This window comes from Oncorhynchus tshawytscha, linkage group LG26 (genome assembly GCF_018296145.1).
Source record: "Oncorhynchus tshawytscha isolate Ot180627B linkage group LG26, Otsh_v2.0, whole genome shotgun sequence".
Classification (NCBI taxonomy): domain Eukaryota; kingdom Metazoa; phylum Chordata; class Actinopteri; order Salmoniformes; family Salmonidae; genus Oncorhynchus; species Oncorhynchus tshawytscha.
In genome coordinates this window covers 18,721,523-18,739,668 of record NC_056454.1, presented here as the reverse complement: position 1 = coordinate 18,739,668, position 18,146 = coordinate 18,721,523, and the positions used below count along the sequence as shown (strand labels likewise).

Below are 18,146 nucleotides of genomic sequence, written 5' to 3'. Positions count from 1 at the left end.
AAAAGAGGTCTTAAGAGCGTTAGATATGTGTATCTAATAGGCTACTTCATGTTGCACAGCCCATTTGAAACCCCATTTGCCCCTAACCCTTCCATTCTCACTCCCTTTCTGCCTCTCTTTCTCCCTTCCTCCCTCCCTTCCTCCCTATCTCTCCGTCTCTCCCTCCCTCTTCCACCCTCAGTTCTGCCAGGCCCAGGGCTTTGAGTACCTGACTGGCCGGGTGTGGATTGGCTTCTGGCTCGTCTTCATAGTGCTGTTGATAGTAGCGGCCGAGGGCAGCTTCTTGGTCAAATACATCTCACCCTTCACCCAGGAGATCTTCGCCTTCCTCATCTCGCTCATCTTCATCTATGAGACCTTCTCGAAGCTCATCAAGGTAAAAACCAATGGGTAATGTTTTACATGAGGACAGTCTGATACATCAGATGTGGTATTTAGCCTTTTTCCATCTTACAGGTATTCCAGGAGCATCCTTTGATGAGAAGCTACCCGCCTGCTCTCAGCCTGCCCGGTATGGACTTCATCAACCCCACAGACCCCGGGGGCCCGGTCCTAAACCAACCCAACACAGCCTTGCTGTCTCTCGTCCTTATGCTTGGCACCTTCTTTGTGGCCTTCTTCCTCAGGAAATTGCGCAATAGTCGCTTCCTGGGCGGGAAGGTAACCTATGGCAGCCATTTTCTCAGAAACCCCTCATTTGTTTTCTCTGGGCTCATTTCAATCCAACGTATAGGTTTTGGTCCAAGTGTTTCTCCCTTACTAATAACAATAACAATGTTATCACAAAATGCAGTATGAATATAGGCTTCCTATTTTACACCTACCGTATACAGTATAATCTATACTAGTGACCCTATGATCTGGAGAGTGTTCTGTTTTATCATGTGATCCCCCCAGGCCAGAAGAGTCATCGGAGACTTTGGCATCCCCATCTCCATCCTCTTCTCTGTACTGTTGAGTTACTCCATCCCCGACACGTACACCCAGGTAACCATAACTGCCATTGCCAACACCTACATCCGTATATGTGACTGACCGGCCTGATTCGGTCTTATGTTGCAAAATTTGAAATTGTGTTTTTTACATTGGATAAAAGTAGAGACTAGAAAATGGTATAGCATACACTGCATTTGAGGAACAATGGGAAAGTAATTCTGCTTTGAAAGTTGATAAAATGGCCCTTGAATGTTTTGGTACACATACTTGAGAGCTCTTCTTTGTCTACACCCATTCGGCATCGTTCACACCCTTTTAAGCTTTAGCCCCACCCATCTATGTGAGGCCATGTACTAAACAACCAAAGATTTCAAGACTGAAGGCTGGTTTATACTACGGGTCTGTTCGTAAATTTAATCTGGAGTGCAGAGTGTGCTCTGGGCGTTCGTAAATTCATAGTGCTGTCAGATGGTCTATTTGTAAATTCAGAGCGTTTTGCTCTTGGAGCGTTTAGAGCGCACTTTGGACGCTCTGGCCGAGGTGCAGGGTTGATTTGAACGTTCTTCCCTAACAACAGCAGTCAAGCACCCAAGCTGACTGGCTTATGTTGGCTAGCTTGCTAGCTACTTCCAGACACAAATGAGTAAACAGCTCACTCTGACCATTTTACTCGCCCTAGCAGAGATGGTTAGGTTGTTTTTATGTTATCCAGAGCATTGGTGACTGCAACTGTGCTGCTGGTAACAATTTAATTTGCCAACGTTTACTGACACCGGCCATATTCATCGTGTGTTGAGCGTTCGTAAATGTGTCAGTTATTCTGCACTCTAGCACACTCAGACGAGAGTACTCTGAAATCGGAGTAGATAGCCAGAGCGAATTTACCAGCTATGTCTATCGACAGTTGTCACAGTGACATTATGAACATTCTATTTAAATGGTTACTTGCATACTGGAGTATTTTGTTTAGACATTTAGCCTGCTAGCTAAACAATGAACCATAATCCCATCTCATAACGTTACTACCCTGCATGAATCTGCAGGTAGCTAACCAACCAGGATCAATGTTAGCTAGCTAACATTAGGCTATAACAAGCAATGCAAATGGCTCTTAGATATGAATAATATTTCTACACAGATTAAACATGTAACGTTAGACAGCCAGCTACCGTTAGCTGGCTGGCTAACATAGACTTTAACTTAAAATGAAAATGACTTTCTGACAAAATTAGAAAATCTGAAAATCTAAATTATCTGAAAATGTAGCTACCTAGACTATCTTACCATATACATGGATGGACGCTTCACCATCTCTGTCACGGATGCCATGGTTGCCCTTAGTTTGAAGATGTAATCCGGAGGCAGGTTTTATACACACCAGTGTGTTCTCTTTTCGACTCCGTCTGCATATTTGCAATCAAATGTCAGAATTTTCTCTGTCTCCTTAGCTATCATAGTCTAATTCCACTGATTTCAAAACTTGGTCCTCCAGACAGAAAGTGGAGAGCAACACTTATGCAGTTCTACTACGTGATATCTTTCAAAAAATCAGGGTTAGAAAGGATTACGTACACATACTGACCAGCTCGTGTTATAGACAGAAGCATGCTACTTGGTAGACCAATCCGAAATCAATTCTCAGGATGTCCAGCCCACTCATTATCTCAGCCAATCATGGCCAGCGGGAAGGTTGCTGACTTATTCCCTGGCTAAACCATCTAGACTCATAATTTAACAATTGTATTCGTATCTACTAATGGCTTACAAGTTTGTTATTAAGGCACATGAAAGTTTGCATGTTCCAGAAGGCATTTCTGCTCCCCAAAAAGTTTACGTTCAAATGGCTCACCTGTGAAGTAGTGACGCGCGACAAATGCCTAGTTTCCTGAAACAAGTCACATATCTAAAGTCTCCACTACATCCCTGATAACTACATCCCTGATACACATTGAACATTTAAAACAAAGTCACTCACAACAAACTGTCCTGTTCTTGCTCGTTATAATTTTGCCCTGACTGATCTTGTGTCTGTTGCCTGTGATTTTACAGAAGCTGAATGTACCATCTGGTTTCTCTGTCACGTCTCCTGACAAGCGGGGCTGGTTGATCAGTCCATTCGGTGACAAGAAGCCCTTTCCCTTGTGGATGATGGGGGCTTCGGTGGTGCCTGCCCTCCTTGTCTTCATCCTCATCTTCATGGAGACACAGATCACCTCGTAAGTGCTGCCTGTTGCTATGGTAACGTATCACTTTAGAAGTGAAGAGGGAGTCAATTACCATGGTTATGCCAGTCACATTTGTTAGACTAGATAAAATAAATAACATTTTATTGGTCACGTACACATGATTAGCAGATGTTATTGCGAGTGTAGTGAAATGCTTGTGCTTCTAGTTCTAACAGTGCAGCAATAACTAACATGTAATCTAACAGTTCCACTTCAACTACCTAATCACACTAATCTAAGTAAAGGAAGAAGAATATATATAAATGAATGAGCAAAGACAGAGTGGCATAGGTAAGATGCAATAGAATGTATAAAATACAGTATATACATATAAGATGAGTAATGCAAGATAATTAAACATTATTAAAGTGACTAGTGATCCATTTATTAAAGTGTCCAATGATTTCAAGTCTGTATGTAGGCAGCAGCCTCTCTGTGTTAGTGATGGCTGTTTTTCAGTCTTTCGGTCCCAGCTTTGATGCACCTGTACTGACCTCACCTTCTGGATGGTAACGGGGTGAACAGGCAGTGGCTCGGGTGCTTGTTATCCTTGATGATCTTTTTGGCCTTCCTGTAACATCAGGTGCTGTAGGTGTCCTGGAGGGCAGGTAGTTTACCCCTGGTGGATGCGTTGTGCAGACCGCACCACCCTCTGGAGAGCCTTGCGGTTGTGGGCGGTGCAGTTGCCGTACCAGGCGGTGATGCAGCCCGACAAGATGCTCTCAATTGTGCATCTGTAAAGGTTTGTGAGGGTTTTAGGTGCCAAGCCAAATTTCTTCAGCCTCCTGAGGTTGAAAAGGCGCTGTTGTACCTTCACCACACTGTCTGTGTGGGTGGACCATTTCAGTTTGTCAGTGATGTGTACGCCGAAGAACTTAAAACCTTCCACCTTCTCCACTGCTGTCCCGTCGATGTGGATAGGGGGGGGTGGGATGCTCCCTCTGCTTTTTCCTGAAGTCCATGATCATCTTCTTTGTTTTAGTGACGTTGAGTGAGAGGTTGTTTTGCTGACACCACACTCCTAGTGCCCTAACCTCCTCCTTGTAGGCTGTCTCGTCATTGTTGGTAATCAAACCTACTACTGGTGTGTCATCTGCAAACTTGATGATTGAGTTGGAGGCGTGCATGGCCACGCAGTCATGAGTGAACTAGGAGTAAAGGAGGGGGCTGAGCACGCACCCTTGTGGGGCCCCAGTGTTGAGGATCAGCGAAGTGGAGATGTTGTTTCCTACTTTCACCACCTGGAGTGGCCCGTCAGGAAGTCCAGGACCTAATTTCACAGGGCGGTGTTGAGACCCGGGGCCTCTAGCTTAATGATGAGCTTGGAGGGTACTATGGTGTTGAATGCTGAGCTATAGTCAATGAACAGCATTCTTACATAGGTATTCCTCTTGTCCATATGGGATAGGGCAGTGTGCAGTGTTATGGCAGTGTTGCGTCTGTGGACCTATTGGGGTGGTAAGCAAGGTGGAGGTGTTATGATCCTTGACCAGCCTCTCAAAGCACTTCATGATGACAGAAGTTGGTGCTACGGGGCGATAGTAATTTAGTTCAGTTACCTTTGCCTTCTTTGGTACAGGACCAATGGTGGCCATCTCGAAGCATGTGGGGACAGCAGACTGGGATAGGGTGAGATTGAATACGTCCGTAAACACACCAGCCAGCTGGTCTGCTCATGCTCTGAGGACACGGCTAGGGATGCCGTCTGGGCGATGAGGATATATGTTGTCTCATACGTGCTAGTTGGGTAACCATGGTGATATCAGTGTAGGGGTTGCTATCGAGAAACCAGTTTTTGGTAGGATGATGTTGTGAAGCAAATCTATAAACAGAGTTGGAGGTACTGCAAGTTCAACAATGTCAACTATCAATTGGCTGCAGGCCATAATGATTAACCAACTGACATCTGTTCCTTCTCTGGCATTTACCAATCACATTGGAGTAGAGTGAAGATTACTGACTTTATATCACAGGCACAATACTAAACAAATAAGAACATGAAAATAGTGCTTGTTTCTATATGTGGTGACCTGGGCTGCATACGTGTGCTGGGTGTTTACTTGTGTGTGTGTGTGTGTGAACATACATGTGATTTTGCACATATGTGTTTATGCATGTATGTGTAAACATGCATGTGGATGCATGTGTGAATGTATGTGTACAGGTGTGTGTGATTTACACCTTCCTTACCCATTCCTTACCCCCCCTCTCTTTACTCTTCCTCCATCCTCCAATCCTAGACTAATCGTCAGCAAGAAGGAGCGTCGCCTGGTCAAGGGATCGGGCTTCCACCTGGACCTGCTGCTCATTGTCACGCTGGGCGCCATGTGCCCTCTGTTAGGCCTGCCCTGGCTCACCGCCGCCACTGTGCGCTCTGTCACGCATGTCAACGCCCTTACTGTCATGAGCAAGGCCACAGCGCCTGGCGAGAAGCCTATGATCCAGGAGGTGAAGGAGCAGCGGGTGACGGGCCTGGTAGTTGCCGTGCTCGTGGGTGAGGAGGATGCTGTTTTTCTGGAAAGGATTGGGTGTAGGCCCTGGTGTGATGTGAAGGAAGGTGTCATTGATCAAAATCAATTCAAATGTACTTATAAAGCCCTTTTTACATCAGCAGATGTCACAAAGTGCTTATACAGAAACCCAGCCTAAAACCTCAAACAGCAAGCAATGCAAATGTAGAGGCACCATGGCGATGAAAAACTCCCTATGAAGGCAGGAACCTAGGAAGAAACCTAGAAGGGAACCAGGCACTGAGGGGTGGCTAGTCCTCTTCTGGCTGTGCCGGGTGGAGATTATAAGAGTACATGGCCATTAAGGCCAGATCGTTTTTCAAGATGTTCAAACGTTCATAAATTACCAATAGGGTCATATAATAATCACAGTGGTTGTAGAGGGTGCAACAGGTCAGCACCTCAGAACTAAATGTCAGTTGGTTTTCCATAGCCAAGCATTCAGAGGTCGAGACAGCAGGTGCGGTAGAGGGAGAGAAAGAGAGAGAGAGGGTCAAAAATAGCATGTCTGGGACAAGATAGCACGTCTGGTTAACAGGTTAAGGTTCCATAGCCACAGGCAAAACAGCAAAAACTGGATCAGCAGCACAACCAGGTGGACTGGGGACAGCCAGGAGCCATCACGCCAGGTTGTCCTGAGGCATGGTCATAGGGCTCAGGTCCTCTGACAGAGACAGATAGAGAGATGGGAGAATTAGAGATAGCATACTTAAGTTCACACAGGACACCAGATGAGACAGGAAAAATTCATGAGATAGGACAGACTCACCCTTGCCTCCCAGCACATAGACTATTACAGCATAGACACTGAAGGCTGAGACATGGGGGGGTCGGGGGACACTGTGGTCCTGTCTGACAATACCCCCAGACAGGGCCAACCAGGCAGGATATAACCCTATCCACTTAGCCAAAGCACGGTCCCACACCACTAGAGGGATATCAATAGACCACCAACATACTACCCTGAGATAAGGCTGAGTATAGCCCACTAAGATCTTCTCCACCGCACAAGCCTGAAGGGCTGCAAAACCAGACAGGATGATCACGTCAGTGACTCAACCCACTCAAGTCGAGTATAGCGAAACAAGCGTGGCACGACATGACGCACTCCTCCTAGGGATGCCATGGAAAACCGCTAGTAAGCCAGTGACTTAGCCCCCATAATAGGGTCAGAGGGAGAGAATCCCAGTGAAGAAAGGGGAGCCGGCCAGGCAGAGACAGCAAGGGCGGTTTGTCACTCCAGTCCATTGGTTGCACCCCTTGGTCAGACTAAACTCAATCATAGGACCTATTGAAGAGATGAGTCTTCAGTAAAGACATAATGGTCAAGACCGATACATTTATCACTTGCACGCGCATTACCACTCCACCATGTCTCCCTGTCATGGTTTTTGTGCCATCAGTACCAACACATATTGACCACCATGTCCATTTTATGTCACAAAGCTGTCCAGTACTGAAAAATATCCTCTCCTATTGTCCTGGTTTCCAGCGGTTTGCAGAAGAGGATGTCTTCCTTAATTGTCCCCCCCATAAACGTAACGGACATATACCAGGAGCTGTGCCAGGCCCACATCGTCTGTTGACTCATCCAGCTGTAATGCATAGAATTCACTGGCTTGTATGCAAAGCAGTAATTGTTTCAAAATATCTCCTGCCATGTCACTGATGCGTCGTGAAACAGTGTTGTTTGATGAAGATATTGTCTGTATAGTTTTTGTTGACCTTTTACCCCAGCATTGTCCCAACCATATCCTCGGCAGCAGGAAGAATTAAGTCCTCCACAAATATATATTTTAATTTGGCGTACCCTCGACGGCATTACCCCAGTTTGGGAATACCTGGTGTAGACCAATTAGGGTTTTCAATCTCTCCAAAAGAATGTTGTGCCTGATGGTGTCAAAAGCGGAACTAAGGTCTAGGAGCCGAAGGACAGATGCAGAGCCTTGGTTTGACGCCATTAAAAGGTAATTTACCACTTTCACAAGTGCAGTCTCAAACCATACTGGAGCGTTTCGTATACATTATTTTTCTTCGGGACGGCAGTAGCTTTTTCTAAAATTTTTGAGGGGATTGGGGGGTTTGGCTTTTTCAGGAGAGTCTTTATTACTGCCACCTTTAGTGAGTTTGGGACACATATGGAGGATAGGGAGCTGTTAATTATGTTCAACATAGGAGGGCCAAAGCACAGGACGTAGCTCTTTCAGTTGTTTAGTTGTAATAGTGTCCAGTAGGCAGCTGGAAGGTTTAGAGGCCATGACTATATTTGTGAATGTGTCAAGAGATACAGGATTAAAAAACTTGAGTGTCTCCATTGATCTTAGGTCCTGGCAGTTCTGTGCAGACTCTGAACAACTGAAGTTTGGAGAAATATGTAGATTCAAAGAGGAGTCTGTAATTTGCTTTCTAATGATCATGATCTTTTCATCAAAGAAGTTCATGAATTCATCACTGCTGAAGTGAAGGCCATCCTCTCCTTGGGGAATGCTGATTTTTAGTTACCTTTGTGACAATATCAAAAAAATGCTTTTGATTGTTTTTATTCTTCTCAATTAGGTTGGAAAAATATGCTAATCGTGCAGCAGTGAAGGCTCTACGATATTGCATGGTACTGTATTTCCAAGATAGTCTGAAGTCTTCCAGTTTGGTGGAGCGCCATTACCATTCCAATTTTCTGGAATCAAATTTATTTATAAAGCCCTTCTTACATCAGCTGATGTCACAAAGTGCTGTCCAGAAACCCAGCCAAAAAACCCAAACAGCAAGCAATGCAAGTGTAGAAGCTTCGTGGCTTGGAAAAACTCCATAGAAGGCCAGAACCTAGGAAGAAACTTAAATGAACCAGACTATGAGTGGTGGCCAGTCCTCTTCTGGCTTTGCCGGGTGGAGATTATAACAGAACATGGCCAAGATGTTCAAATGTTCATAGATGACCAGCAGGGTCAAATAATAATAATCACAGTGGTTGTAGAGGGTGCAACAGTGTCAGCACCTCAGGAGAAAATGTCAGTTGGCTTTTCTTAGCTGATCATTCAGAGTATCTCTACCGCTCCTGCTGTCTCTAGAGAGTTGAAAACAGCAGGTCTGGGACAAGGTAGCACGTCCGGTGAACAGATGAGGGTTCCATAGCCGCAGGCAGAACAGTTGAAACTGGAGCAGCAGCACGACCAGGTGGACTGGGGGCAGCAAGGAGACATCAGGCCAGGTAGTTCTGAGGCATGGTCCTAGGGCTCAGGTCCTCCGAGAGAGAATGAGAAGAAGAAAAAAAAGAATTAGAGAGAGCATACTTAAATTCACACAGGACACCGGATAAGACAGGAGAAATACTCCAGATACACCAGACTGACCCTATCCCCCGACACAAACTATGGCAGCATAAAAACTGGAGGCTGAGACAGGAGGGATCAGGAGACATTGTGGCCCTGTCCGAGGAAGCTTGCTTGGGTTTGGGTATTTTTCTTTATACCAGGGAGCTAATTTCTTGTGACAAATATTTTTTGTTTTTAAAAGGTGTGACTGCATCTAGGGTAATACGCAAGGTTACATTTAGGTTAGGTGGTTAACAGATTACTCTACGTCTTTGGGTAGGTGGAGGCAGTCTGGAAGGGCATCTAGGAATCTTTTGGTTGTCCGAGAATTTATAGCACAGCTTTTGATAATCCTCGGTTGGGGTCTGATCAGATTATTTGTTGCGATTGCAAACATAATAAGATATTGGTCCGAAAGTCCAGGATTATGAGGAAAAACGTTTAGAGCCACAATGTTTATTCCATGGAACAAAAATAGATCCAGGGTATGACTGTTGCAATGCGTAGGTCCGGAGACATGTTGGACAAAACACAGTCGATAAAGGCTCCAAAAGCATTTTGTAGTGGGTTTGTGGACTTTTCCATATTAAAGTCACCAAAAATGTGAATATTATCTGCAATGACTACAAGGTCCGATAGGAATTCAGGGAACTCAGTGAGGAACGCTGTATATGGGCCAGTAATCCTGTAAAAGGTGATTGAGTAGACTGCATAGATGTTATGACTAGAAACTCAAAAGATGAAGATGCAGTCATTTTTTTCTTTTTTTTAATTGACATTTGTTGTCGTAAATGTTAGCAACACCTCTTCTTTGCGGGATGCATGGGGGATATGGTCACTAGTGTATCCCAGAGTATCTTGTAAGGTGTACTGTACTGTTGCACTCAGAAATGTAACATGGACAGCAAACTAAGAAATAGGAAAATAAACAGTCAATGGTTGATAGGGACTATGTTCTATTACCAGTGGTGTAGTTTATCTGTGTATATAGCGTTCTCTGTGGTTAAACCTGCAGTGGCTTACAGAAGTATTCACCCCCCTTGGCATTTTTCCTATTTTGTTGCCTTACAACCTGGAATTAAAATAGATTTACACAACATGCCTACCACTTTGAAGATGCAAAATATGTTTTATTGTGAAACAAACAAGAAATAACACCAAAAAACAGAGAACTTGAGCGTGCATAACTATTCACCCCCCCCTTGCAGCTATTACAGCTGTTTCAGATATTTGTTTATAACCCAACCCTGATCTCTACTTCTCCACAACTGTTTGGAGAGCTCCTTGGTCTTCATGGTGCCTCTTGCTTGGTGCTGCCCCTTGTTTAGTGGTGTTGCAGACTCTGGGGCCTTTCAGAACAGGTTATATATTGAGATCATGTGACAGATCATATGACACTTAGATTGCACACAGGTTTACTAATTATGTGAGGTAATTGGTTGCAACAGATCTTATTTAGGGGCTTCATAGCAAAGGGGTTGAATACATACAGTAATGCACGCACCACTTTTATTTTTTAATTTTTTTTTAATCATTTTTTGAAACAAGTAATTTTTTTCATTTCACTTCACCAATTTGGACTATTTTGTGTATGTCCATTACATGAAATCGAAATAAAAAATCAATTTAAATTACAGGTTGTTATACAACAAAATAGGAACAACACCAAGGGGAATGAATGCGTTTGCAAGGTACTGTAACAGACGTTCTTGAATGGTGTTACACCAGAACTATTCACTCGTGGACAATATAATATAACCAGATTTGAGTTCCGGGTTAACCGAGATTACTGCTGAACTGGCTCAGTCGATCTGAATTCATCCAACCTACAGATCCCCATGCGACCTGGATCTCACACATTTGACCTTTCACCTTTGACTTGTGTTTTCCTAAGGCATGTCTATCGTGATGACGGACGTGCTCCGTAACATCCCACTGGCCGTGCTGTTCGGGATCTTCCTCTACATGGGCGTCACGTCGATCACCGGCATCCAGCTCTACGAGCGCATCACACTCATGTTCACGCCCGCCAAGCACCACCCCGACCACATATACGTGACCAAGGTGAGCCCAATAGCAGAATACGATGGAGAGTCTACTCGACCTCTGTTTTTGTTATAGATTTGTGCCCAATCTATTTTGTTATCCTGGTTTTGCATGTTTGTTTGTGAGTTTATTTGTGCATGATGTCGGACTTGAGTGGGATTGTGTGTGTGGACTCACTTTGCAATCAAATGATAAAAGGATGAAGTTGACCATAGACATTGATCTAATGTCGGTATTGCAATAGGTATGTTTTTGATCCGTGTCTAGTCAGGTGCAGGCTGTCAATGTTAGTGAAAGACAGAAGGGGATCCACCCACTAGATGGAGCTCAATCCATCTGATTCTATTTTTTTTACCTTTATTAAACGAGGCAAGCCAGTTTAGAAAAAATTCTTATTTACAATGACAGCCTATCAGGGAACAGTGGGTTAACTGCCTTGTTCAGGGGCAGAATGACAGATTCTTACCTTGTCAACTCAGGGATTTGATCCAGCAACCTTTTGGTTACTAGCCCAACACTAACCACTAGGCTACCTGCTGCCCTGCTATATAATAATTTCCATAGGCAGGTTAGCAAATCTTAACTCGGTGACAGGATGGGGTTGAATTATGACAGTGATATAACATGTATTTACTAGTGTACAAAAAAACATTAGGAACACCTGCTCTTTTCATGACAAAGACTGACCAGGTAAATCCAGGTGAAAGATATGATCCTTTATTGATGTCACTTGTTAAGTCCACTTCAATCAGTGTAGATGAAGGGAAGGAGACAGGTTGATTAAAGAAGGATTTTTAAGCCTTGAGGCAATTGAGACATGGATTGTACATGTGTGCCATTCAGAGGTTGAATTGGCAAGACAAAATATTTGTCCCTTTGAACGGAATATGGTAGTAGGTGCCATGTGCCCTGGTTTGAGTGTGTCAAGAACCACAACTCTGCTGGGTTTTTCACAATCAACAGTTTCCTGTGTGTATGAAGAATGGTCCACCACACGAAGGACATCCAGACAAATTGACACAATTGTGAGAAGCATTGGAGTCCACATGGGCCAGCATCCCTGTGGAATGCTTTCGACACCTTGTAATGTCCATGCCCCGACGAATGTGTTCCTAATGTTTTGTACACTCAGTGTCTGTCTGTCACATCTCTATGAACAGTATGTGTTAATTGTCCTGCCCAGATCATTATTCCTAAACAAATGAATATAAAATATGAATTCAATTTATTTCAATTAAGGGTAAGGCTGTACTTAAAGTCTGCAGGTATGATGCATTGTAAGACTTGTCATAAGCATAAGCAGTATAACCCCATTTACATGTTTGTGTGTGCGTGGGCCACAGGTGAAGACGTGGCGTATGAACATGTTCACCATCATCCAGCTGGCCTGCATTGTGCTACTGTGGGTGGTCAAGTCGACCGTGGCCTCACTCGCCTTCCCCTTCATCCTCATCATGACCGTGCCGCTCCGCCGCCTCATCCTCTCCCGGATCTTTGAGGAGCGTGAGCTTCAGGCGGTAGGTGGACATTCCTGGAATTCTCTGAATTCAGGCACAATCATCTGGTCCAGGCAACATTGGGTCACACGTTACAAATAATAACACTGATGTCCTGTGTTCGCAAGGGGATTTCTGTTTATTTGTGAAATGTGCATGCTACACAGTACTTTAATTCAGTTAACAATACATTTGTAAAATGTTTATCTCCTCGAAGTCAAGTCTCTAAACCACATGATCTTAACGAAAACAGGACGCAGGGGTCCTGGAGAACGGACTTGATCAAAACACAGAGGATAATAGTGTGTGTGTGTGTGTGTGTGTGTGTGTGTGTGTGTGTGTGTGTGTGTGTGTGTGTGTGTGTGTGTGTGTGTGTGTGTGTGTGTGTGTGTGTGTGTGTGTGTGTGTGTGTGTGTGTGTGTGTGTGTGTGTGTGTGTGTGTGTGACAATAACAGAATTGTGGGTTAGATTCCTGGGACCAGCCACGTGTAAAATGTATGCACGTATGACTGTAAATCGCTTTGGATTAAAATGTCTGCTAAATGCCTATTCTTCTATTATTGTTTCACTATATTGGCCAAAGCATCGAGACACTATGAATGAAGATTCTGATGACATCCCAACATCTCTCGCTCTTACAGCTCGACGGGGAAAATGAGGACTCCCCCAACTTTGACGAGGATGGTCGGGACGAGTATAATGAGATTCACATGCTTGTGTAGACACGTCACACGGGTAGGCCCAATCGGCTCTCTCCATCTTCCAAGGCTCTCTCCATCTTCCAATCACGAGCATGTTTCTTATTACGTCTGGGAGCTGTTTCTTGAAAACACTCAGATGACGGTAGGATTTTCGTCCAACAGAGAAACATTATGTGTATATATACTGTATATACATATATTATATTCAAATTCTGCTGTACTTTGATCTAAAAATGATGTAAAGGAATAACCCCACTGTTATAATTTGTTTCTGGTTTTCCTGCTGCAACAGTTTTTCCTCTCAAAGAGGTCAGTAGCTCTGCTGCCCTACTGTTGCTGAGCGAGTCAGGAATCCTCAAGTGCGTGACATGGACATTGCACCTTTTAAACACAGACCAATAATTCATAAACACTCGTACCCACTCAAACCCTGGACATGGGTTCTTCCTCTTGCTTTTAACGGTCAAGCTCTCTACAGGTTCCGGGCGTAAGTGCAATGACAACAACCCCAAGTACTCCAGTAGGTTGGTTTTCCCTCCCAGTGTTGGAGTCCCATTTATTTGGGGCACCGGTGGAATGAACACTGGTTGTATGACAGCCACACTGGTTTCACTGGGAGCCAATACTCCACTGCCCTCCTCAGCATAACTGCCTTTTTACCCTTCTTCGTACTGTAGCCATTATCAGTGGAATTCAATGACCACGTTAACCAAACAGGAAGTTCGGCATTATTTTCACTGTGTGCACTCCCTTTTAGTTGTGTGCTCCTCACAGGATACGTTCACTTTTGACCTTTGTGATTCACCTGCACCGACACACCAGTTCCCTGGTCCAATAACAGGAGAAGATACATTCGTTGATCCCCTCTCAATGCAGTTCTCCCGGAAACGAAGATACAGTACATGAGGATTACGTGTGTTTTGGAGAGATGTTACTTTATAAGGTATATTCTGCCCAACAGGCCAATCCAATGATTGTGGATGCATACAAGTAAACACATTGAGATCTGCTGACCTTGAACATGTTTAAATTTTTCTTTAGTATTTTTGTGACCTTACCGAATTAAATGTTAGCCTACCTATTTACTTTAGTTTGTTGTTGCCAAAGTTATATGAAGCGATATTGACAAATGGGATGCATTCTAAATGCCTGTTAGTTGGAGGAATTTGCAATTATTAACATTATTCAAAACCTTTGTCAAAGTCACTGGAATTATACCACAGGTATCAAAATCACTGTGTAGCACCACTGTCATTGTGTACTTCCATGTTCTGTAGGCAACTGTTGGATGTGAAGGGTACTATAGCATAAGGTAAAACTAACCTTTGTAAAGCAAATAGATCATTGATCATTGGTTTTGTGTCCCTGTTGTGCACACAAACCATTCAAGGAAATATTTAAAATTATACACACAGGTGGTTCAGAAGTGATTATATACAACTTGGCATGTGTTTAACATGTACAGTGATTGGAATGGACTCTTTTCCCCAAGGTTCAGGTTTCTACCCCACACAGAATGTTTGTCTGTTTAAAATGGACTATGTTATCATGAACAGTGCTGCAGAACCATAGGTTTAAATTGATACACGTGAAGTGGAGACCATGTTTCAAATATTGAAACATCTGCTGAATTTGACGAAATTATGTATTGTATAATTTGATTCTGCTGTTTTTTTTTAAATAGACCCCACTAGAGAAGTGTAACATCACATGTCTTATTGACTCTTGTCGTACAAACACTACACTCTTAGAAAAAAAGGTTCTAAAAAGGTTATTTGCGGAGGGATAGGGTTCTACCAAGAACCGTTTTGATCTGAAGATCCCTTTTTGGAAGACAAGGGTTTGTAAGGGAAAGGGTTCTACCTAGAACCTTTAACATTCTAAGAACCGTTTTGATCTGAAGATCCCTTTTTGGAAGACAAGGGTTTGTAAGGGAAAGGGTTCTACCTAGAACCTTTAACATTCTAAGAACCGTTTTTGGAGGAAAGAGTTCTTTGATAATTCTTTAGATGGCAAGAAGGGTACTTTGGAAGGCAAGGGTTCTTCGTAGAACCATATATCATACAGTATTTCCCAGCATGCTCTAGGTAGAACCATATACAGGGAGTTCTATAACGAACACTATATAAAAGATTCAAGATAGAACCCTCTGCAAAGGGTTCCCCCTATGGGGACAATCCGAAGAACCCTACAAGGTACTACTATTTAGCAGCTTTTTTCCCTAAGAGTGTAGATACTGGGATTGCAATGGCATGTTGTGTATAGACAACTTACTTAGCCCCTACCGTGTGAGACGTATTGAATGTACAGGCCTATATAGTAAGTTTCCAGGGATGTTGTTTTGATAGTCTCTACTTTGTCTGCACTGTCTCTTCCGCTGCTCTGTTAAACTGGAGGTATGCTAGCGTCAACTTGGCTTCTGAAGGAAGGACTTAAGTCAATAGAATCTCAGACCAAAGTGGCCGTGCTTTACTCTGGACTTGGAGTAATAGACAGCTACTGGCATTGTATTTGGCATGTCAAAGGCAAAAGGTATCACAGTTACCATGGCGTCAGACATGAAAATGGGAAGAGGGCAAGGGGAGAAAGCTTCCCCCTCACTTGATGTGAAGGAAAAACGGGGAAAGGTCTTTGTTGTTTGAGAACACGGGCTTGCTGGTGTGTTGAGGGCTACCATAGATCCCCGTGGCCCTGTGGTGGATATGCCTACACTCAGTAAAACAATCACTCAGTCACTGGGGAAAAAATTACGATTTGGAAGAGTGGTTATTATTCAAGATAATAAAAAGGTATAGTGTAGCCACTTTCTTCTGTTCTGTCTGGATTCCTCAAGATTTGGAGCAGGGACATGAAAAGAAAATAGTTCTAGGCCCATGAAAAAGGCCTGGCTTGTTAGATGTTGGGAATCCACAATGTTTCGTCGCCTGATACCTCCATGCTAGCACAGACCAGACCACCCACCCAAAATCTAGGAATATAGCGTTATTTTTTAGCCGCTGCTACTTACCCGTCTCTCACTTGAAGTCTCTGGGACCTTTTTTTTCTTCATTTGATTGGATGACTAGGACATTTGTGAAGGCGTTAAGAAGTACTGTAGACAATCAGAAATGTATGCAATTAGATTACCTGTATATCTTTTATGTATCTACCTTCATAAGTAATAAGATAGCACTGCTAACCCTGTGGCAACATCCTATTGTATGTCCAGTTTTTTAATTTTTATTAATGGGTCATTCCCAAGTTGTCCTACAAGTTTGCACCATGTAATGAATATAAAGTTATAAAGGTGAGGTCCCCTTTAAAGGGATAGTTCAAGATTTTGAAAATGAAGCTACGAGCTAGTTACCTCAATGCTAACTAGCATTAACACAATGACTGGAAGTCTACTGGAACAGTTAGCATTAGCACCAGTCATTGTGCTAATGCTAGTTAGCTTTGACTCGCAAATACTGTACGCAGAGACATAAAAATGGTATCTACTAGTTCATCAGACTCTGGGGAAGTAGATAACGGGTTTATTGTTAGGTAGGGGAATTTGACTTTAATTGACGGTCTTGTGGCATTTAAAGGATTTTCTGCAGCTCACTTGTAATGAAGAACTTATGACATATCTCTCAATGAAGGACAATGTTTTTAGTGTCACTCTTAAGAAGGTGAGTATGGTTTATACATGCTATACCTGTGTTAAAATCATCCTGAAGCCATGTCACACACAAATATAGTGACACACATACACACACACACACACACAAAGATAAGTCTTTCTGCTCTGAAAACGATACCTGATGAAGTGGGGTTTGTCTGTCTGAGAAAAAAAAGTATGTGAGTTAATTTTATGATAAATTATGAATTACTTTAGCATTAGCAATACTGAAAGATACTTATGTTATGTGGATACTTGAATAGCGGTTCAGCCTGTTATTATTGTAAAAGGGTTTTTCAAACTACTGTAAAACAAATTGTTATTTTTTTGTCTGAAAATAAATATTTATGTGTTTCAAATAAATATTTATGTGTTTCAAATAAATCTATCACATTTTTATTCAAGGCTTATTTAAGAACATAACAGGGTATTACAATACTATAAGTACTATTATTCAGCATACAATATATGGGTGTACAAAAATGTGTGTTTCTGAATGTTAAACAGATATCCAACTTTCTGTTGGCTACGTCTAGTGTGTCTCACGTGAAAGTGTATTTTGTATGTGTGTGTGTGTGCATTTGTAAGATTTGTCCACCAAGAGGGTTGGCTCTCAGAGCCCAGTGGTTGTGGTGATGTGGATACACAGCAGGGGGAGGAGCAGAATGGTGATGATACAAGGCAGAATCAGCAACATCAGGACAGCGAAAGCCGGGTCCTCCACACGCGAGCAGAGTGAGAAGAACATCTGGTGCACCTCTAGGAAGATGTCATCCTTCAGTGAAGGCTCCACACACCTGGTACTGGTGGCTACTTGTTCCACACAGTGCTTCAAAATGATGTAGGAGCTGATGGTGAAAAGGAGAAAAAACGTAATGTTCCATTTCCCTATTTCTCTCCTGAAGTGGGCATTCACTCACTCCATTCCTTCTAGTGGGGAGTGAACAAGTGCACACTTCATTAAGAAAGAGGAGAGAAATGGGCCGGAGCCACTGTCAAAACAGACTAATAAAAGTAGCATGTACTAAACAGCCTGGACTACTGTGAACCAATCGCTCAAATTTCAGGGTGTAACCGGTTGATCTGTTCCCCGTGTTAAAGAGACACCACCCAAACACACCATTTAGTTCTCCAGGGTTTGGGCCCTGCAGGCGATGTCAACAGTAATATATGAATTATTACAGTGTAATTAATGGGCTAGCACTACATCTTCGCTCTGAACAAACATGTGATGTCGGAGAAATACGAGTGGAGCAGTGTGGCTAGACATGTACACTAGGC

The 18,146-nt window shown here is 43.2% G+C and overlaps 1 protein-coding gene across 3 annotated transcripts in view; it reads left to right on the top strand.

Annotated features, from left to right (window-relative positions):
* Positions 1-17,126, top strand: part of LOC112225302 (anion exchange protein 3) — a 79,075-nt gene extending 61,949 nt beyond the window's left edge. For 2 of the 3 annotated variants that reach the window (XM_024389118.2, XM_024389117.2), the window contains 8 exons: positions 182-376; positions 457-660; positions 898-987; positions 2,986-3,152; positions 5,402-5,655; positions 10,874-11,043; positions 12,369-12,542; positions 13,163-17,126. In XM_024389118.2, coding sequence (XP_024244886.1) covers positions 182-376; positions 457-660; positions 898-987; positions 2,986-3,152; positions 5,402-5,655; positions 10,874-11,043; positions 12,369-12,542; positions 13,163-13,243 — 1,335 coding nt within the window. In that variant the 3' untranslated portion in view covers positions 13,244-17,126. The remainder of the gene's footprint in view (positions 1-181; positions 377-456; positions 661-897; positions 988-2,985; positions 3,153-5,401; positions 5,656-10,873; positions 11,044-12,368; positions 12,543-13,162) is intronic. The other variant, XR_002949560.2, reaches the window with a different exon arrangement.
* The last annotated feature ends 1,020 nt before the right edge of the window (positions 17,127-18,146 follow it).